This window comes from Littorina saxatilis, linkage group LG15 (assembly GCF_037325665.1).
Source record: "Littorina saxatilis isolate snail1 linkage group LG15, US_GU_Lsax_2.0, whole genome shotgun sequence".
NCBI classification, from domain to species: domain Eukaryota; kingdom Metazoa; phylum Mollusca; class Gastropoda; order Littorinimorpha; family Littorinidae; genus Littorina; species Littorina saxatilis.
In genome coordinates this window covers 12,665,746-12,689,392 of record NC_090259.1, presented here as the reverse complement: position 1 = coordinate 12,689,392, position 23,647 = coordinate 12,665,746, and the positions used below count along the sequence as shown (strand labels likewise).

General features: G+C 40.1%; 1 protein-coding gene and 1 long non-coding RNA gene across 2 annotated transcripts in view; one reads left to right on the top strand and one right to left on the bottom strand.

The window, feature by feature from the left end:
- LOC138948587 (uncharacterized) overlaps positions 1 to 16,123 on the bottom strand; it is a 39,980-nt gene extending 23,857 nt beyond the window's left edge. Inside the window, exon 1 of the mRNA XM_070320147.1 lies at positions 15,752 to 16,123. Within this exon, the coding sequence (XP_070176248.1) occupies positions 15,752 to 15,980 (229 nt within the window). The 5' untranslated portion in view covers positions 15,981 to 16,123. The remainder of the gene's footprint in view (positions 1 to 15,751) is intronic.
- LOC138948591 (uncharacterized) overlaps positions 1 to 23,647 on the top strand; it is a 120,667-nt gene that overhangs the window by 12,793 nt on the left and 84,227 nt on the right. The window lies entirely within an intron of this gene.

Below are 23,647 nucleotides of genomic sequence, written 5' to 3'. Positions count from 1 at the left end.
CTTCTAACTAACTAACCACACCACGATCCACTCTCGCAGTCATACAAATAAATAGAATCAACAAAAGTAAGTTTCAGACGCCTGTTTATATGATATCACACCACCTCCCTCGAGACTTCACTCCAAAAGATGTTCTTTTTACGTTCAAAACGTAAATCAAGTGGTCACTGACAAAATTGTCAGTTAAAGTACAACAAATAATAATAACACGCTGATCCCGTGTATAGTTAGGAAAGTCACTGTTCTGCCTAAAAGTGCTAGTTCATGCAGGTGTCACACACCCCACGCTGTCACCACTCGAGTGTAATCATAAATACAACAGATGACTTGGTGGTAAGAAGGGTGCAAAAGACATGGTGCACTTAGCTTTTTGCCACTGAGTGGGCGGCCCGTGATTAGTCTATAGTCTCCACAACTGCTCCGTTGAATGTAGTGCCGGCTGGCGTGGCAACGAAGCAGGGAACAGTGGAGACATCAGGCGCCTCACTCAGTCGCTGAAGGTCCTCCCATAGTCTACCAGAAATAGTAGAGGTGTAGCTGGTAGGACGGCGACAGCGACAGCAAATCACCAGTACATCAGGTTAGCAGGTTAACATCACACCGCGGACGATCCGGTTACAGCATCCCGCTCCAACGAGTACGTAGAAACGTAGAAATACAACAAGCAACGGAAGATAGGCTGCAACAAAAAGCATCGGTGCACTAAACATGCCACGCTACCCCTCAACCTCCACCTTTAAACATGTCACCTTTACTTATTTCATCGAGCACGTGGGCCTGCACAAACGAACTTTTACAACAACAAATCAGCTATTTTCCTTCCTTCTCTCCATATCTGCAAAAAACAGATTAGTATTTTAGCGTCACAAAGAGCAAATTATGCGCTAACCTGGAAAGAACAACAGAGAGTATTTCATTCCACAAACACAGACTCGTCAACAGCGTTAAATAATGATTTATTACCTCAACAGCCTAATGTAGGTAGCTCTCTCTTTTAAGCGAATCCGCTTCCTTTTGAATGGCACCCGTTCGTCCACGGAAATACCGCCATCCCCCCTCTTGCGCTGAATCCTTATGCGGTGGAAAACCTTCCCCGCACAGCGAAGAGACTTTGACGCCCCGTCCGTCAGCCAGCATGTAAACAGAGAAAAAGTGGTCTCTAACTGAAGTTCCTTGAAGCCCTACTGTGCAAACAGAACGGCACGTTGAAATACAGTGCAGCAGTCAACGCGTTGAAGACCATCACACTTGTAGGAAAATAAGACACCGACTGTTCTCTCTCGCCGCTGAGTTTCGAGTGTCCAGTTCACATGTCTCACACTGACAACCTTGACAATATCACGTGACTCACCTTGTCACGTACCAGTTCAGTTACCGTCAGTTTTGCCCTGACAGCAGAAATCACCAGACCTGTTTACCCCCTCAAATGAAAATCAGGAATGCAACTGGTACTTTTCCGTAATTTGAGGCATCTTTGAGTAATTTTTTTATCAACCATAAACCAGCTTGAAAACGATGAAACGACACGTTAATTCGCGCGCTACCATGCAAAACAAGTAGCCTCAGTACAAAATTGTTAACCATGTTTAACAGTACACACACAGAAGCTCGATCACACACACCACAAACACACAACACAAGACACCTGATATATATGCAAGTTAACAAAGACAAGTTTACTTTATCTAAAAAAACAAAACGAAAAAAAAACAGTATTCAGGGGCGGAACAAGAGAGTTAGAGGGGGGGGGGGGGGAGGGGGTACAACCTGGGGTCCAGGGGTTGGGGGGTCTGGCTGAAGAATTTTAGCTATTTTATTAACAATTTGTGGCTTATCCTTGATTTTAAACATGATAAACTGGTGTCAGCAGCCACTCATTATTTCTTATAAAGTTAGTATTAAATAATGGCAATTTATCTTCATTGATATCTGCTCCCGACAACAACAAAAATTTCACAGACAGAAAATGTTTTAATTTTTTTTTCTCCACAGACTGAATTTTTGTGTTTTTTGTTGCTTTTTTGACAGCAAGGGGGGGGGGGTCCGGAACCCCTGTAACACCCACCCCCCCTACTCCGCCCTTGGACTATTTACAGTCAAGATGCATGTGAACAAAACCACCTTACATTCTGTCACATCAGACATCCTGCATTAAAACTAGTCATAATAACTCTCTCCAGAAGCTACTTTTAATTTTAGAGGACCGATTCGTTTATTTCATTTAAAAATTTTGTTGTAAGTTTTTCGATTCAAAGAACTGTGATCTTTGCTATATTGGAGAAATATTAATGGAGATCAGTTTTAGACTCAGAAAGACTTGAATTTCGGCAACAGCGCAAGTCACTGATGAGCGCGACCATAGACCTACATCAGTATGTCTCTGGCGCGACTGACCGTAGTGAGAGATCGGTTCGCAGGTCTGGGAGATTCTGTGGAAGTAGAGACCTAGGTCAAATAAACTCGATGCGAAGCAGGCTCATGTTTTGCCAAACATAATTTCGTGTTTTTGTTTGTTTCCATCATTTGTGTACTGCGTCTAACCTCGGGACACGTGCCGCGACGTGACTCGTATTCTAACTGACTTAGCTTTGTTGTTGCACTGATCTCAAGTCGATCACCAAAATGAATGTGGTTCGCTCTTCTTAAACCTTCACCAGACACAGCCACTTGACTTAATAGTTTTGCCGATATTTCTGTACAACTTTCGCTTTTTTGGTTGGCATTTCGTCCCCACAGAGATCCTATATTACCCTTCGGACCAATGTCAATCTCAAAACCGCGGAATCCGACAAATACCTTGCTGTGCACATGCGCAGAAAAGGCTGTTTCGGTCAGCCTTGAAATCACAGTCCTGGTGACTACCACAATTTCGACTTCGAATTTTCACGCACGGAAAAGGTTCTCTCGACCGCAATTTCCGGAATTTTCGGTAGATTTCCGTAATACCGGAATTTAGACCCCAAATCCGTAATGATTCCGGACAATCCGGGAGGGTAAACAGGTCTGAATCACCCACGTAAAACCCGTGCAGCAAGAAATCCCCGTGTTTCGGCTATGCTCTGTCAGCTAAAACCCCAGCCGTTGACAGAATGCACAGGCGCTTTCTGTCGCAATTCGAGAAAGGCACCCCACAGAGTGACACTTTCTCGGTCCATCTCACTAAATCGTGACACGGGATTACGTGCGCATCCACGGCTGCAGCAAAGACGCAGACCGAGCGTCGCTACTTTCGCTTCCGATTCCTGCTTGTGACGTCACAGCCAACGGCTTGCCTCCGCGGGGATTTTGAAGTCTCGCGTAGCAGACGAATTTGGCCGCTTTTTGAGCATGCATTTTGTGTAAACTTAGACTGATGCAACGCAAAACCTGTGATTTACTGTTCGGTTTTTGCATCTCTAGATGCTTACCTATATCATTAAATCAACCCCAACTGCTTTATCTGACCTTAAAAAGAGACTGTTGGGGTCCTTTAATTCACGTGACATTTCATCCAAACTTTAAATGCTACTTGACTATATGGATCACCTTTCGGATTAAAGATGTCTTTTAGAGGGATTACGTGGCCGACGCTCAAATGAGTGTATACCGGTTGTTTTGGACGAAGATAGAAAATTGGATAGAGGAAAAGGTTGGATTAAGGATTAAGTTTGAGATGCAGGATATAATATTTGGCTATCAAGACACAAGTTGTTGTAAAAAGATGAGAAATTTTGTAAATCACGTAATATTAATTGGTAAAATGTGTGTTAGTAAATTTAGAAAGATAACTTGTCGGGGATCAGTGTTTGTAATTTTTTAGTTTCAAATATTAAGTACAAAAATGTAATTGTAAATATAAGGAATATTTCCATTGTAAATAGAAAATGTCCATGTTTCGTGAGTGTAATACACCTCAATGTTGGAGTTAAAAAGAAACGAAAACAAGTCGCGTAAGGCGAAATAACAACATTTAGTCAAGCTGTCGAACTCACAGAATGAAACTGAACGCACTGCATTTTTTTTTTACCAAGACCGCATACTCGTAGTTTCGTCAGTCCACCGCTCGTGGCAAAGGCAGTGAAATCGACAAGCCAGAATAGTGCGGTAATGGTCGCGCTGAGCAGGATAACACGCTTTTCTGTATGTCTATTCCTTTTAGCTTACTGAGTTTGTTTTTAATCCAAACATATCATATCTATACTGTTCAAAAAAAGAAACGCATAGTTGCTACTTGCCAAATTTGTTTTATTTTTCGAAAAACTTAACAGAAAATCCAATATTTAGATTATTTGTTTGAAATTTGGTATGGACACAGTTGAATGCACACACAGTTCATTTGCATCTTCAAATCAATCAGTCAATCAATACGATTGGGTGCCGAGGCTGTCAAGTCAGTAGGGGGTGTGACTGCCTTGAGCAGCAACAACTGCCCGGCACCTTCTGGGCATGGACTGGATCAGATGCCGGATATCTTGCTGTGGGATGGTGTCCCACTCCTCCTGAAGTGCCTGCAATAGATCGCGGTGATTTGCCGGCGCTTCTTCTCGCCTGCGCACACGTCTGTCCAATTCATCCCAGAGGTGTTCTATCGGGTTCATGTCTGGCGACATGGATGGCCAGGAAAGCACCTGGACATGGTGGTCGGTGAGGAACTGGGTGGTGAGTCGTGCTGTGTGCGGGCGAGCGTTGTCCTGCTGGAATATGGCATCCTGGTCAGCCAGAAGAGGAAGGGCGTGTGGGCGCAGAATTTCCTCCACGTATCGCTGGGCAGTTATGCGCCCTTGGACGTGCACCAGGGTGCTCCTTCCAGCGGTATTGATCGCCCCCTACACCATGACGCCTCCACCACCATGAACGGGTGCCTCATCCACACAGTTGGGCGCGTAACGTTCGTTTACTCTCCGGTAGACCCTCCTCCGACCATCATGTCGCTGGAGCAGGAAGTAGGACTCGTCGCTGAGCCACACGTGTCTCCAGTGATTCCGGACGGTCCAGCGAAGGTGCTGGTTGCCCCACTGCACTCGGTTCTGGCGATGGCGGCGGGTGAGGACAGCTCCTCTGTGAGGTCTGCGAGCTCTCAAACCAGCTTCATGCAGGCGGTTCCGCACGGTCTGGTCCGATAATCGGTGTGGCCCGGGGAGAGCCTGGACAGAAGATGAGGCCGACAGGAAACGATTCCGGAGGTGGCGGAGCCGTATGAAGCGGTCGTGAGCAGCAGTTGTCGCCCTTGGTCTTCCCGCTCGTGGCAAGTCAGCAACGGAGCCAGTGGCTTGAAACCTGACCCACAGTCTACTGATGGTGCTCTGGGACACGTGGAAGTGCCTGGCGATTGCACTTTGACTTTGGCCTGCTTGTAAACGACCCAATGCAATTTGGCGGTCTTCTCTGCTCAATCGGGCCATCTTTCGTCGCTGAATTGTCGTCTGATTTCTTTGTGGCGAACAATCCGCTTTTATGGGTTTTGGAAGACATGGTGAGAGCTCAATATTCCCCGAGTTTCACGAGATTACACTGAAGCATGACGAGTGGTCATGCCAAATGAGCAATTTTGACATTGTAGCCACTGATAACGCATGCGTCACGTGCAGAGCTCACTTGTGGCAATGGACGAAAGGTCGACGACCAGATAAACATTTTCTGCAGTTTGGTGGATATCCTTGTAGCCATATAACTAAATTAACCAAATATTACAAGCTATGCGTTTCTTTTTTTGAACAGTATATATGTTTTTGGAATCAGGGACCGACAAGGAATAAGATCAAATTGTTTCTAAATCGATTTCGGACAATTAATTTTAATCATAATTTTCATATTTTTAACTTTCAAAGCTTGTTTGTAATCCAAATATAACATATGTATATGTTTTTGGAATCAGAAAATGACGAAGAATAAGATTAAATTGTTTTTGGATCGTTTAAAAAAACAAACTGATTTAATGACAAGTTTCCGATTCAGTTTAATGACCAAATTCATAAAAGTTTATTTTTATGCCACCAACCTGAAATGCAATACGAAAGTCTGTCCTTCGTCGAAGATTGCTTTGCCAAAATTTCAATAAAAATGAGGGTGTGACAGTGCCGCCTTAATTTTTACAAAAAGTCGGATATGACGTCATCAAAGGTATTTATCGAAAAAAAAACACCATCCTGGGATATCATTCCGAGGAACTCTCATGTCAAATTTAATAAAGATCGGTCCAGTAGTTTAGTCTGAATCGCTCTACACACACACACAGACACACACCCACACACACACACACACACACACACACACACACACACACACACACACACACACACACACACACACCACGACCTTCGTCTCGATTCCCCCTCTATGTTAAAACATTTAGTCAAAACTTGACTAAATGTAACAAGTCGCGTAAGGCGAAAACACATTTAGTCAAGTAGCTGTCGAACACACAGAATGAAACTGAACGCAATGCCATTTTTCAGCAAGACCGTATACTCGTAGCATCGTCAGTCCACCGCTCATGGCAAAGGCAGTGAAATTGACAAGAAGAGCGGGGTAGTAGTTGCGCTAAGAAGGATAGCACGCTTTTCTGTACCTCTCTTTGTTTTAACTTTCTGAGCGTGTTTTTAATCCAAACATATCATATCTATATGTTTTTGGAATCAGGAACCGACAAGGAATAAGATAAAAGTGTTTTTAAATTGATTTCGACAATTTAATTTTGATAATAATTTTTATATATTTAATTTTCAGAGCTTGTTTTTAATCCAAATATAACATATTTATATGTTTTTGGAATCAGAAAATGATGGAGAATAAGATGAACGTAAATTTGGATCGTTTTATAAATTTTTATTTTTTTTTACAATTTTCAGATTTTTAATGACCAAAGTCATGAATTAATTTTTAAGCCACCAAGCTGAAATGCAATACCAAAGTCCGGGCTTCGTCGAAGATTACTTGACCAAAATTTCAACCAATTTGGTTGAAAAATGAGGGCGTGACAGTGCCGCCTCAACTTTCACGAAAAGCCGGATATGACGTCATCAAAGACATTTATCAAAAAAATGAAAAAATGTATGGGGATTTCATACCCAGGAACTCTCATGTCAAATTTAATAAAGATCGGTCCGGTAGTTTAGTCTGAATCGCTCTACACACACACACACACACACACACACAGACACACGCACATACACCTCGACCCTCGTCTCGATTCCCCCCTCTACGTTAAAATATTTAGTCAAAACTTGACTAAATATAAAAAGACCAATGAAGAAGGATGCTCACCGCCTTTTTAAAAGAAAAAAAGAAAAAAAAAGAGAGAAGGAAACAATTAAAGGAAAGGTTGAAGCAGCCTGCATGCCACTGTGGTAAAAAACAAAAAAAAGTCGCGTAAGGCGAAAATACAACATTTAGTCAAGTAGCTGTCGAACTCACAGAATGAAACTGAACGCAATGCAACGCAGCAAAACCGTATACTCGTAGCATCGTCAGTCCACCGCGCACGGCAAAGGCAGTGAAATTGACAAGAAGAGCGGGGTAGTACTTGCGCTGAGAAGGATAGCACGCTTTTCTGTACCTCTCTTCGTTTTAACTTTCTGAGCGTGTTTTTAATCCAAACATATCATATCTATATGTTTTTGGAATCAGGAACCGACAAGGAATAAGATGAAGGTGTTTTTAAATTGATTTGGACAATTTAATTTTGATAATAACTTTTATATTTGTTATTTTCAGAGCTTGTTTTTAATCCAAATATAACATATTTATATGTTTTTGGAATCAGAAAATGATAAAGAATAAAATGTACGTAAATTTGGATCGTTTTCTAAAAATATTTTTTTTTTACAATTTTCAGATTTTTAATGACCAAACTCACTCACTCATTATTTTTTAAGCCACCAAGCTGAAATACAATACCAAACCCCGACCTTCGTCGAAGATTACTTGACCAAAATTTCAACCAATTTGGTTGAAAAATGAGAGCGTGACAGTGCCGCCTCAACTTTCACGAAAAGCCGGATATGACGTCATCAAAGATATTTATTGAAAAAATGAAAAAAACGTATGGGGATTTCATACCCAGGAACTCTCATGTCAAATTTTATAAAGATCGGTCCAGTAGTTTAGTCTGAATCGCTCTACACACACACACAGACAGACAGACACACACACACACACGCACACACACACACACACACACATACACCACGACCCTCGTCTCGATTCCCCCCTCTACGTTAAAATATTTAGTCAAAACTTGACTAAATATAACAAGTCGCGTAAGGCGAAAATACAATATTTAGTCAAGTAGCTGTCGAACTCACTGAATGAAAGTGAACGCAGTGCCATTTTTCAGCAAGACCGTATACTCGTAGCATCGTCAGTCCACCGCTCATGGCAAAGGCAGTGAAATTGACAAGAAGAGCGGGGTAGTAGTTGCGCTAAGAAGGATAGCACGCTTTTCTGTACCTCTCTTTGTTTTAACTTTCTGAGCGTGTTTTTAATCCAAACATATCATATCTATATGTTTTTGGAATCAGGAACCGACAAGGAATAAGATGAAAGTGTTTTTAAATTGATTTCGACAATTTAATTTTGATAATAATTTTTATATATTTAATTTTCAGAGCTTGTTTTTAATCCGAATATAACATCTATATATGTTTTTGAAATCAGCAAATGATGGAGAATAAGATAAACGTAAATTTGGATCGTTTTATAAATTTTTATTTTTTTTTACAATTTTCAGATTTTTAATGACCAAAGTCATTAATTAATTTTTAAGCCACCAAGCTGAAATGCAATACCGAAGTCCGGGCTTCGTCGAAGATTACTTGACCAACATTTCCAGTAGTTTAGTCTGAATCGCTCTACACACACACACAGACACACACACGCACACACGCACATACACCACGACCCTCGTTTCGATTCCCCCTCGATGTTAAAATATTTAGTCAAAACTTGACTAAATATAAAAACAAGTCGCGTAAGGCGAAAATACAACATTTAGTCAAGTAGCTGTCGAACTCACAGAATGAAACTGAACGCAACGCAACGCAGCAAGACCGTATACTCGTAGCATCGTCACTCCACCGCCCATGGCAAAGGCAGTGCCAGTGAAATTGACAAGAAGAGCGGGGTATTCGTTGCGCTGAGAAGGATAGCACGCTTTTCTGTACCTCTCTTCGTTTTAACTTTCTGAGCGTGTTTTTAATCCAAACATATCATATCTATATGTTTTTGGAATCAGGAACCGACAAGGATTAAGATAAAAGTGTTTTTAAATTGATTTCGAAAAAAAAAAATTGATAATAATTTTTATATATTTAATTTTCAGAGCTTGTTGTTAATCCAAATATAACATATTTATATGTTTTTGGAATCAGCAAATGATGGAGAATAAGATGAACGTAAATTTGGATCGTTTTATAAACAAATGTTTTTTTTTACAATTTTCAGATTTTTAATGACCAAAGTCATGAATTAATTTTTAAGCCACCAAGCTGAAATGCAATACCGAAGTCCGGGCTTTGTCGAAGATTACTTGACCAAAATTTCAACCAATTTGGTTGAAAAATGAGGGCGTGACAGAGCCGGATATGACGTCATCAAAGACATTTATCAAAAAAATGAAAAAAAACGTGTGAGGATATCACATCCAGGAACTCTCATGTCAAATTTCATAAAGATCGGTCCAGTAGTTTAGTCTGAATCGCTCTACACACACACACAGACAGACACACACACACACATACACCATGACCCTCGTCTCGATTCCCCCCTCTACGTTAAAACATTTAGTCAAAACTTGACTAAATGTAAAAAGAAAAAAAAAAGGGTACACTCACAACCGACTGGACACAATTTGAAGCGCCCAATTACGAATCGACAAAAATCACAATAGACACAATTTTGCAACTTTAACATACGATAAGAAAGCCAAATCAATGATCTGCCAGGAAAAGGTTATTTTGTTTAGCTACCTTGCGTATTACGTGTGCAATGCTATTCCTACTGATACAGGTGTCGTTACAATCTAAAGAAGGTCATAAGCCTTTATATCTATATCAATCAAATATAATATTGCACTGTATTTACACTCTTATAGGAGTTAGGGTTTCAAAGCAGAGCAATCATATAACGAATATTACAGAATCGGATGTTGTAAACTGTAACTCGCCCTGATTGGGTTTAACAGAAGACAGGTTGTTGTTGTTTTTTTTTTTTTTAAATCTCAGTTGCATGCAGGCTGCTTCAACCCTTTCTTTTTTGCCTGTTTTTGTTTTTGTTTTTTGTTGTTGTTGGCGGGGAGCATCCTTCTTCATTGATCTTTTTTTTTTTAAGTAATGTTTTTACTATAACATTAACATTACTATATCTAAATGTTTTTTAAACAACTTTTCTATATAACAATTCCCTCTCAAAAATGCATACAATATCTTCAGAAGACAGGTGTTATTATTTATCGTTTATCGTCTCTACAGCAGTTGATTGCTGAGAGAGAGAGAGAGAGAGAGAGAGAGAGAGAGAGAGAGAGAGAGAGAGAGAGAGAGAGAGAGAGAGAGAGAGAGAGAGAGAGAGAGAGAGGTCTCAACGACGTCACGTGACATGTTATATGAGAATGCTGTCGCTTATTTTCCTTTTGAGGATGAGGGTTTAACATGGATCGGGAACTTACAGGACAACCGCGGCTGTGCTTGCAAGTTTGGATAGTTCTTTCCGTGACTGAGCATCGTTTCAGTCTTACCGAACTGAGGGTGGAAAATAAGCGACAGCATTCTCTTCCACCATATAACATGTCACGTGACGTCGTTGAGACCGAGTGAAGGTATATCTCCGAGGTATAGGGTATTCTTTCAACCCGCTGCACAACAGTTATTTAACGTTACCTTAGTTCGGTCGTACCGGTGTGTAATACCTCGAGAGAGAGAGAGAGAGAAAGAGAGAAAGAGAGAGACAGAAACAGAGACAGACACAGTCAGACAGACGGAGACAGACAAAGAGAGAGAGAGAGAGAGAGGGAGGGAGGGGAGAGAGAGAGGGAGGGAGGGAGGGGGGGGGGAGAGAGAATACAGACTCAGAACTCAGAACTGTATTACATAAAGATACAGGTTTTAGGCTTAGCCTATTCTTCCAACCTGTCCTTGGAACATACTACAGAGAATAATAATTATTGTAAACGAAAGCAAAGACTGCGCACATACACACACACACACACACACACACACCCTCGTATACACACACACGCAAACACAATCTCACACACACTTACACACACACACACCCACATGCACACACACACATGCACACATATACACATGCTCGCGCGCGCGAGCGTGCGCTCGCATACCTACACACATGCACATGCTATCATTTCATACATAAAAGGAACAGTATCTAATCAAAGTATTAAACAAGTAAAACATCAAAATAATGGTCGAGTATAAACATAAAAAATAAAACACTTAAGAGCATTGCATACATTATCCGAGTACACAATGGAAACTAGACATCAGGGGCAATTTATACTGTGATCAAATGTGTGTGCAACTGCCTTTTGAAGGGCTTTAATGATGCGGATCGTTTGATTTCTATTGGCAAAGAATTCCACAGAGATGATCCTGAGAAAGCTAAGCTGGATTTATAAAGATCTATACGAGGAATTGGAGGAAGTAAATTTTGAGACCCAGACCTCTTCGTAACATGTGTAAAATAGGATTGCACATAACTGGGCACATCACCATGAACTAATTTATACATAAAGACAGCCTTATTGTATGCAAGGTGGGTTTTTAGGGGAAGGAAATTAAGGCTGTTTAACTTCATTTCTGTAGACATGTGCGATTCATACAGGATAAGTTTTGCAGCACGACGGTACAAAGAATTGAGTTTTAATACGTGAACAATACTGCAGCCATCCTACAATGTCGAAGCAAAATTAATATGAGGCATTATATGAGCATGAACGAACATTTTTAATGTTTCAGACTTCGCATAATGTTTGAGTTTTGACAACACTTTGCAGAGGTTGCTTATGTGTGTTTGCCATTTCATTTCTTCATCAACAGTTACACCAAGTATGCGATGTTCTTTAACTTGCTGTATTTGAGTTGTACCTAAGGACAGTTGTAATTTAAGAGGACTTAGCTGATGCTTTTGTCTTGTGGTAATAACAATGCTTTTAGTTTTTTCTGGGTGCAGTATCATGGCATTTGATGTGCACCATTTCGCAACTTCGTCCAAAGTGTTCTTCAGGGAAGAATTTACTGATTCCAACGAGGTGTTACTGGTATGAATAGACGAATCGTCTGCAAAAAACTCGCATTTGACTTTATCATCCGATACATGTAAAGGCAAATCATTAACGTAAATACAAAAGAGAATAGGTCCTAATATAGACCCTTGAGGGACGCCATGTCTTATTAGTGCAGTAGACGAATTCTGGCATTGTAGAGTGACATACTGTGTCCGGTCAGCAAGATACGATTTAAAGAAGTCACAGACCGAATCGTTTCTCAAATAATAGTGTAATTTTTTCAGCAATATGGAATGATCGACTAAGTCAAATGCTTTCTTAAAATCCAAAAACAATGCTCCTGTAACTTCAGACTTGTTCATTGCTGACAGCCAAGCTTCACAGAGAGACGTAAGAGCTGTGTGGCAAGAATGCTTGGACCGAAAACCGGATTGAAACTGATGGAACAAATTTTGTTCTTCCATGTAAGCAAGAAGATGCTTGTGCACATGCCTTTCTAATGGTTTTGACAAAACAGGCAGCAAAGAAATGGGTCTAAAATTACTTGGGTCTGAGAGATCTTTACATTTGGGAAGGGGTATGACTTTGGCGCTTTTCAATTTAGACGGAAAAAAGTTCTGCTCAATACTAAGGTTATATACATTAGAGAGAGGAAGTTATCAAATGTATAGACAAGCTGAAAAACAATAAGGCATGCGGTCAAGATAAAATAATTAATGAGTATTTAAAAGCGTCACACGATCGAATGATTGATATTTATGTATTGTTGTTTAATGTTGTTTTGCAGTCAGGAAAGGTTCCAACACAATGGGCTGTAGGCGAAATTATTCCATTGTACAAAAATAAAGGCTCCCAAGCTGACCCCACAAATTATAGAGGAATTACTATACTCAGTTGCTTCGGAAAACTTTTCAGTGCAATTTTAAATGCTAGGTTATCAAACTTTTTGGAGAGTAATAATAAATTAGGTCAAGAACAAACAGGTTTCCGCACAGGTTTTTCAACACTAGACCATGTTTTTACTTTGCATTGTATATTAAATTTTTTTCTCAACAAAAAGAAGCGACTGTTTTGTGCATTCGTAGACTATGAAAAAGCGTTTGATAAAGTTCACCGTGCATTTTTATGGGAGAAATTAGTTAGTTCTGATGTTAATGGGAAGTTTTTAAAAACTGTAAGAAATATGTACGAAAATGCCAAGTCTTGCGTTAAAGTTAATAGTGAGTGCTCTGGATATTTTCCCAGTTTGTGTGGAGTTAGACAAGGGGAAAACTTGTCACCGCTGTTTTTTTGCTCTATTTCTAAATGATCTAAAGCCTTTTCTGTTGGAAAACAGTAATGGTTTACAAACTATGTCAAGGGAGGCTATTGTGGTAGGAATGGAAGATACTGATGTAAATGCTTTGTTTCAAATGTTTTTATTACTGTATGCGGATGATACTGTGATCTGCTCAGAGTCTGAAAAAAACCTGCAAGAATGTCTGAACAAAATGCACGAATACTGTTTAAAATGGCGTCTAAATATTAATGTAAACAAAACGAAAGTTATAGTTTTTTCCAGAGGTAAAATTAGAAATAAACCATTGTTTACGTATAATGGCAATTCAATCGAAGTAGTGTTTGATGTAATGTACTTGGGCCTTAAAATTAATTATAATAATAAATTTTCAGTCGCACAGAAGAATCTATATGATCGTGCCTCAAGGGCAATGTTTGTTCTTTTGCGTACGTGTAGACAATTGTCACTGCCTGTGGACATACAAGTTGACCTGTTCGATAAAATGATTGCTCCAATCTTACTATATGGATGTGAGGTATGGGGTTTTGGTTCCTGCGAACTTGCTACTAAACTTCAATTACGTTTTTATAAAATTGTTTTCAAACTAAAAAAATCAACTCCAAATGCTATGATATTTGGTGAACTTGGAAGATATCCACTAGATGTTAATATGAAATGTAGAATGCTTTGCTATTGGTATAAACTGATTAGTCCTATTCATAAAAATAAATTTTCTAGTATTGTGTACTGCTTTACTTATAAATTGTATATCAACAAGATGATTGAATCTGATTATTTATGTTTTATTGAAAAAACCTTAAATGAAATTGGTCTCCCTGGCCTTTGGACTTCTCAAGAAAATGTTCAATATTCAAGCGCATGGTTTAAACAGAAAGTAAAAAGAAGTTTGTTTGACCAGTATATCCATAAATGGTTTACAGAAATTGGAACAAAAAATATGTTTTGGAATTATCGAATGTTTAAAGATATTTTTGTATGTGAAGACTATGTCACACACCTGCCATATCAGCAATGTGTTGCAATGATGAAGTTCAGAACATTAAACAACAATTTGCCTGTACAGAAAGAACGTTACCTTAACATCCCGAGGTCAGAAAGAACTTGCACCAAATGTGTATCACAAGACATAGGTGATGAATTCCATTATTTATTTGTCTGTGATTTTTTCAAAGAAGAAAGAGCTGAGTTGTTACCACCTTACTATTGGAAAAAACCTAATGCACTTAAATTTAAAAAGTTGTTTGCTACTAACAAAAAGAAATTGCTAAAGAATATTTTGAACTTTATTAATAGAATCTGTAACAGTTTTTCATAATCTTTTAAATGTTTATTTATTTATTATATTAGCATATATCATGATTGTATTGATTGTATTTATTGTTCAAAATGCCCCCAGGGGTTATGGACAAATAAAAACTTGAACTTGAACTTGAGAGAGAGAGAGAGAGAGAGAGAGAGAGAGAGAGAGAGAGAGAGAGAGAGAGAGAGAGAGAGAGAGAGAGAGAGAGAAAGAGAGAGAGAGAAAGAGAGAAAGAGAGAAAGAGAGAGAGAAAGAGAGAGAGAGAGAGAGAGAGAGAGAGAGAGAGAGAGAGAGAGAGAGAGAGAGAGAGAGAGAGAGAGAGAGTCTGGAGTCTGGAGTCTGGATGGTTTATTGATTGGGCCTTGGGCCCATTTCAATTCGGGGTGTACACATTTTCATCATTCATGCTTCATGAAAAATAATCATGTAATATTAATCATAATAAAATAAATCATCATCATCGTAATGACAGTCGACATGACGACTGTGGAAACAGGCATTTACAACAGCAAAACGTTTGGAAAAGGACAGTAAGCATCAGCACAAAATCCAGTCTCTGTCGCACTTCACTCATGTCTCTCTGTCCTCTTTCCGTCCATCCATCCATCCATCCATCCATCCATCCATCCTTCTATCCATCTCGTGTCCCTCTGTCCTCCATCCATCTAATCAACCGTCTGACTGTCCAACCATTCATCCGTCATCCATCTATTCATCACTCCATCTATCCCTTCACATGCCCTTTCACACGCAAATCTGCAAGCAGAGAGAGAGAGAGAGAGAGAGAGAGAGAGAGAGAGAGAGAGAGAGAGAGAGAGAGAGAGAGGGAGAGAGAGAAAGACCGACAGACAGAGACTTTGCTTGACAAACATACAGACAGACAGAAAAAAACCCATCCAAAACACAGACAGATAAACAGACAAGAAAAACTTACGGAGGTTCAAATCAAAAGAAATCGTAAGACAGATAGTCTTGCTGGAGCCATCAACTGTTGTCCCTGATTCACACTCCATCCAAAGCCCTGAGTATCTGCTGAATGACGGCAGTGGTGCAAACATGTGCCAAAAGGGAGTAGCGTAGCCCACGAAAAAAGCAATGGCGGAAAAAAAGAAGAGCATCACTCCCGCTTTGTAGCCTGAAGTGCGACTGGAGAACACAGACATGTTGAGATCAAACTGACTGTTTCAATATGGACAAAACCCGGCAATGGTGATGAGAAGAAACTCTTCCCAATCCCTGTGCGACAAGTCGTGAATGTACACTTCTCAATCTTAAACCCTTTGCAGACACAACGTACAATTACACTCGCCCAAAACGAATTGTGCAATACACAAGTATGCGTCAGTTGTTCATTTGGTAACGTTGGAATTACCTTCCTCGTTCAGCCTTTACCTGTGCCCATGGTGCACAAGGACCGCACCCTGGCTTTTTTAAAATAACCCCATTAAAATTGCAAAACCGGTTGGCACACACTGGCCACAGATAAACCGGGAAGTGGAGCGTGGAAGGGGGAACAAGTCGCGTTAAGGCGAAATTATTACATTTAGTCAAGCTGTCGAACTCAAGGGATGAAACTGAACGCACTGTATTTATTCACTAAGACAGTCCAGCTTCGTCAATCCCCGCGTGAAGGAAATCAATCAATCAGTCAATCAATCAATATGAAGCTTATATAGCGCGTATTCGCTCACCTTCCACGTGCAAAACGTAGTGATATTGACACGCCAGATAAGCGCGGTAGCGTATTGTGTTAAGCAGGAAAGCGCGCTTTTCTGTATTCTTGTTAACTTTCTGAGCTTGTTTTGAATACAACCTATCATATCTATATGTTTTTTGGAATCAGGAAATGATCACGAATAAGATGACATCATTTTTGGATCGATTTCTTACATTTTAATCGTAAGACTAAATATTCTATTTTCGTTAATTGTGATACCATTTTAAGAGTAAACATGACATATGTATATATTTTTAGATTCAGAATGTGATGAAAAATACGATGCAATCAATTTTAAATCTGTTTGCGAAAAATCGATTTTAATGACAACTTTACTGAGCAAACTCATCAATTAAATTTTAAGCCTCCAAGCTGAAATGCAATACCAAAGTCCGGGCTTGTCGAATATTACTTGACCAACATGTCAACCAATTTGGTTGAAAAATGAGAGCGTGACAGTGCCGCCTCAACTTTCACGAAAGGCCGGATATGACGTCATCAAAGACATTTATAAAAAAAATTGGAAAAAAACCATCTGGGGATATCATACCCAGGAACTCTCATGTAAAATGTCATAAAGATCGGTCCAGTAGTTTACTCTGAATCGCTCTACACACACACACACACACACACACACACACACACACACACACACACACACACACACACACACACACACACGCACACACACACACACACACACACCACCACGACCCTCGTCTCGAATCCCCCCTCTACGTTAAAATATTTAGTCAAAACTTGACTAAATGTAAAAAGCGGGGAAATCAAAGAGCTCCACTTCCCGGTCCCGATTCGCCCGTCCCATCTTGCCCCCTCACATTTCGCCGGTCCTATCTCGCCGCCTCCCATCTCGCCCTCTCCCATCTCGCCCCCAATTATATCACGATTGTGCATGAGAGGTATTTCATCCCCGCTCACCATGTACCAGAATTCGTATCTGCTACCGGCACACATACTTATACTCACTTGGCGATGGCATCAGTTTTTTTGGACGCAGTTTGTTTTTTCCTGTTTGACTAAGTTCCGAAAGATGAGACGGTAGCCGATGAATATTGTTTCATACTTCTGAGACAACTAAGAGAGCATGTCAAGAAAAGCACAGAGGAATGCTCCGCACAAGGGTGTTGTTCTTTAAGACAACGCCCCTGCCCGAGAGTCCTTGGTTTCCATGGCAACAAATCATGAATGCGGCATGGAGGTCGTTAGTCATCTGCTTGATTCGCCAGATTTGGCACCCTAAAACTTTTAGATGTTTACAAACACGAAGAAGTACCTCAGGGGTGAGCACTACGAAACGGATAATGACGTCAAGACTGCCCTTACGGACTTACTACGTATACGGTTGCAATACACAAGCTTCTGCATCAACGGCAATAAGGCTCGGAGGCACAGGTGGAACAAGTGTGTGGAGGTCCGGAAGGACCATGTTGAAACATAAACTTTTTTCTAGTCTATTATATGTATAGGTTACAACACGAGTGGTTTTTTTTATATGGCTTGTATTTCAGTCAAGACCCAGCGGATGAATATCATAGGGATCCACGAGCCTCTGGCGAGTGGATCCCAATGATATTCCCGCTGGGTCTTGACTGAAATACAAGCCATATAAAAAACACACGAGTGTTGTAAGCTGTATATCCCATGCCTACACCAAAGACAACGTGGACCAAAACAAAGCACTGTAGTTGTCTGTGGTGTGTAAAATAGGTGAGCCAGCGAGGTGTGTTCCTCTTCACTACCCCATGCTAAAGCCACGTCGCTGAAGAAATAAAGTGCAAACAAGTGCATCCGTAAATGTGTGTTAAATCTACATTCAAACCACTGTTCGATTTGCTTTTGAATGCATTTTAGTTTCAAGATAGTAAAGAAAGCACACACAATGAAAGTTTTCATTGAATCAAAGACAGTTTCGATTTAGGTTCTGAGTCCGTCCAAGGTCACAGTTCCAGGCTACGATTGCCAAAACCGGTTTGGTTAACTCGGATCCCAATTCTAGTTTAATTTTTGTGTTGGAGTGTAGAATTACGAAAATAAACTAACATTTTACTGTATAACTGTCTATAGATTTAACCAGTCATTTCATGTACGTGGAATATATCTCTGAGTTAATTTGTTCAATCGTGCTTGCGTTAATCAACCCATACTGGTTGCGTCAATTCTGTCTAAAACGATGTAATGGCCGCTCCTTGAAACTGCGTGTGGAATGCCGTTTGGACTGATTTTACCCCATCAGGATGAAATACACGTTTGCTGACCTATTGGATACTTTCATACAACCATGAACTTACGTCAGTGTAAAGCAAAACAGTTGGACATGCTCGAGAAAAGGATGAAACAGCCTGTGCTGGATGGGCCAGCGAAAAAGGTACACTCGTAACAGACGCAGTGCATCTTTGCTTGTTGAACACACAGAGAGACACGAACACACACAGACACCCACCCGTACGCACACACACACATACACACGCGCGTGGTGGGATGTCAGATTAAAAAGATCTGAAACAACGTATTTGATTTTGAGCATACATCATGTGTTTAAATTGTTAACTTTGCAGAAGTTAGTCTCAGTGTTCTGGCTGCAGATCTAAAGTCTGATCAAGCTTCAAGGTAATCCTGTCAGTGCTTCCCCTTTGCCTTTGGGTAACACCGACCGTGCCCGTGCCATTGAACGCTCAGAAATAATCTGTGTTGAATAATGGTAAGCTTACTCTGTCTGCTGTTGATTGTAGCTGTGGAGCTTGCTTGTGTGGAAACGATAGTGATGCTGTATAGTTGGATAGTGGGCCTTTCAAAGAAAAAAGGAATGGAAGTGCTTGCTGCAGACTTCTTGAGTTCTGCACTGAGGTTGTTGCACTTGTACTGAGATGGGTGAATCATGATTGAATGTTTGAACCATGTTGTTTGTTTACATTGTTCAATCATTGTTTAATTGAGTGTCTCTGAATTTACCGAAGGTTGCAATGTAGATTTAGAATAAGTGCTGTTGACATGTGTATGAGTGCGTTTTAACTGCAGACGCTGCTCGCTACACAAGGAAAGCTTATTTACCTTGTAATTGTACTGGTTTTGTCTGTCGATCATCGTGCTTCTGTTCAAACTGAACTGTGTGTGTCGCTGGTAAGGTTAGATGAAACTCTGCTTGGAGAACTCGACCCGCTGTGCAGTTAAGAGTTGTATCCACTTCATTTTCAGTCTTGCATAGTGTTGATTCACTTTGTGTCAGTGCAACGTCTAGCTTCACCTCAAATGAACAGCGGTTCGTTTGCTGTCACTATCAGTTGATTCTTCGCTTTTGTTCTTTTTTTTTTTTTACTCGACCTGCACCCAAAGTGTAAAGATAAACGCTTTGTTTACTGAATCAACATTCACATGTTGTGTTTTCTTTTGTTTAGCCATGTGAGCAATGCTCTCCATCAATCCACTGAAACATGTTCGGTGAAGGGTCAAGGGTAGGCAGAAGTATAGTTCCTCGGCCAAACCGGAATCGGTACTATGATATTATAAGATGTTTGATGGGTTGTTGACAGACCAGCTTTTTTGTCTGTCCGAGGGGGAACATATAGTCTTTTGTTTCATATTTATTGACCAAGGCCGAAGGCCGCGGTCAATAAATATGAAACAAAAGTCGATATGCCCCCCGAGGACCGACAAAAAAGCTGGTCTGTCAACAAACCATCAAACATCGTTTTTGTCATCATTTTGGTAGTGAGAAAACAAGTGCACAATCAACCCAGGGAGCCATGCTTTGAAACACGGGTACTGTACGGATAACCACACGGGTCCCGGTTTGATAACCACTGGCAATAAAGCAACTTTCTGTGTTTTTGAGTTCATTAAATGTTGGGATGAATATGTCAGGTTTGAGGATGCACATTTCTGTAGGTTCATCTCGGTATTCCACCCCCTCGGCTTTCTGTTGTAAATATTAAGCTGAGCACGGTGATCGAATGTGGAAGCTACGTTTGGTCAAAGGTCACAGAAGATTTGCGTCGTGCAGCGAAGGAAAGAATCGCGATCTTGTTTCCGAATCGGTACCTCTTTGTTTTTCATTAGACCTGTCATTCTGCTTGCTCGGCTTTGTTAGATGTTTGCATATCGTGTTGCTATTTTCTTTGCTTTTATTATTGTTTCTTACTTGTGCTTCGTTTATCGATACAACGTCTTGTGCACGGGTTAAAATCATGTGTGTGTCAGGTGTCGTTTTACTTGAATTTGACGTTCGTGTTTCTCCGAACGTCTGTGTATCGAAACACAGATACACTCACTCCGTGACTTTGTAAGAAGACATAACATATCGGTAGGTTTCATTTGTTTGTGACGAATTTATTGAAGTAGTTTTGTTTTTTTGTTTACTTTTGCCAGTTTGCCAGTTGGTTTTTGGAACTTTGCAAAGCAGTGTCTTGTCGTCTGTTTAGGTCTGGGGAAACGCCAATGAAAAGAGCCGAAGAATCCTCGAGCGTTTCTATTGGGTTTGCTTTTGATTATCCATGTAATAGGGCTTCCTGCAACTATGGTAACCGGGGATTTATTCCCCGGGGAACATGAGATTTATTTCCCAGGTGCTTGTGAATGAAAACTCGTGAAAATGATGGCAAATTTTTTTGAGCCCATTATGTATTTATTGAAGCCGAAAAATACAACATAGGGGAAAGGCCCCAATTAACGGACACTTAAGGTTAAACCCATTTTTCTCACAAAGTATATAACATAGCGCAATTTTGAAAACGGATTATTGTAGATCCAACCTACCTTTATATTCATTTTGAAAAAAATGAAAAAATCTGTTATACTTTAAAAGTTATTAAGGTTTGAATTGTTCGCCAAATTGTCCGGTTTTGGGAAACCTACTGCCCAAATCCGGACATGGGGGTCACCAAATTCCGGACACGAAATTCGCTGCTTAATAGAGTAACAAAAGTTGCTGAAACCATGTTTTAATTAACAATTGCAACCGTTTTCTTTTTCGTGAACGCTCATGTATTTTTACATTTAATTATCATGTTGGTTTTTGCAACTTTTGTCAGTCAAAAAGCAAATTTTTATGAAGATATGTATCTTTTTCTCGAGAGAGGGTTATGCGTTATTTTTAGCCAAGCGAATTAACCGCACGTTCAACTACACACACACACACACACACACACACACACACACATCCGGCGGCAGTGGGCCTTGCTACATAAACTTCAACCATTACCACCTAAACTTTTTTTTGTCTTCTGATAAAAAAAAATGTTCTGATGATGTAGTCTGTCAATTAAACTTTAACATTTGTAAATCGCACAAAAATTAAACTATCCATGTCGCCACGATTGCGTTTCATAATTATGCTACATAAAATTGATTTCTTATAATTAGGTTTTCATAATGAAATCATGGATTGAGGGGGGTAGATGGGTGAGCAAAATCACAATTGTTTCGGGTTTTAATTGGTTTTTAAATCACTACCACGGATTTTTTCACTCCCGCTGGTATGCCTTGTCACAACTCTACGTTTCATGTCGACATTAGTTTTGAACAACACCGTTTTCCAACTCGAAATGAAAATGAATATCAACGAAAAAGTTCTTGACAGAACATTTCAATTTTGTGAGTGCACATAGTTTATGACCCATAAAGTGTCCATAAAAAGAGGGAATCCCAACAAAAATTGTTTTGCCTGTTTTTTAACAAAAGTTTACTCTGAAAATGTTACTGCCACCAAATTCTGATATGCTACATAAGCTTTGCTTAATTTGTACAATAATTGATCGATACACTTATTTCTTATTACGCTCATGTGTTGTGGTTTGGCAAACGGTTGAATGTACAAAATATGAAAGAAAATGGTCGTTTGGAATGGAAAGGAAATAATTGAAAAGAACACTATGTAGCGTTTCAATAGCCACATGATGCTTGAATTTTGTCACGGAAAGCAAATTCCATGTATGTCAGTGAAACCGAACAAACGGAGCAATGCGGAGAATGACATACAGAAAAGAAAAACTCTATTTTTGAACCCTGAGTAATTTTTATTATTTGAGTTATTTAAAAAAATATGTTTGTGGAAAGTAATTGGCTGTTTTGTGGGATTCCGTCTGTCGCGGCGTGATTATGGATGAGAAGTGTCTTCGGGACTTGTTATGGGGGCGAGGATTGGTTGATTTCCTTGATCATCTTCAAGCCAATGACGGAGCCGGTGTGAAAATCGCAATTCTTCCAAAATGTCGGACTCGGACCTGTGGGACGTTGACAAAATTGTCGGACGAAAACGTCACAAGGTAAGTACAGAAACGTGGAATTCTGCTTACTTGTTTGAAAGATTAGTCTTACGACAACTGATAAGCGCGATGACAGGCACGATAGACCTATATAGGTTCCATCAGTAAATCAGACGATTTACGTATCGTCTCTGAATCAGTGTCAGTGAACAGAATGTGAATCGTCGCCACGTGTGCTAAGCAGTTTTTAAAAGAACATCAGACAGATCTTCATTTTTTTGTCGTTGTGTACACAGATTATAGTGCAAGTAAAAAACGTGAGGTTACTTCCTGAACAGACGCTCGCTTAAACACGTCACGGCCGATCCGGCCTCTCCCATAATGCAACAGAAAAAGGGGCGGGGCTTAGCAAAAATAGCACAACGCGTGGCACGCGATGTAAACACGAACAGGCCAAAGTGCACTGGGGACGCGGGGGCACCAGGGCGCTCTAATAAATCAGCTTCAATGTTTTTGTCAATAAAAAAAAGCACAAGATAGTGTCCACAAGCTCTTTGTTTGGATTTCCTTCTCCCAAAAATGTTTTAACCTTTTGAACTTGGGCGTAAATAAGATTAATTTCCTCTCTCTCACCGCTAAACTGAATTTTACCATCTGGCTTTCTGTCTGTGCGAGCAGCATTTCTTCTTTTCAGCTTCTTCAGAGTTTTTCACATATTTTCGTTTCTGAACATTTGTGATATCTTGCATATTGATTGCGTATTTTGTTTATATTTACAATACAATTGAACTTTCACACAGAGAACCTTTGTGTCAAAAAAATCAGTCACACAGAGAGAAACAGAATAACAATGTCAAGGCTGTAGATGTCAGGCTAGTCAAACGGACAAAATGAA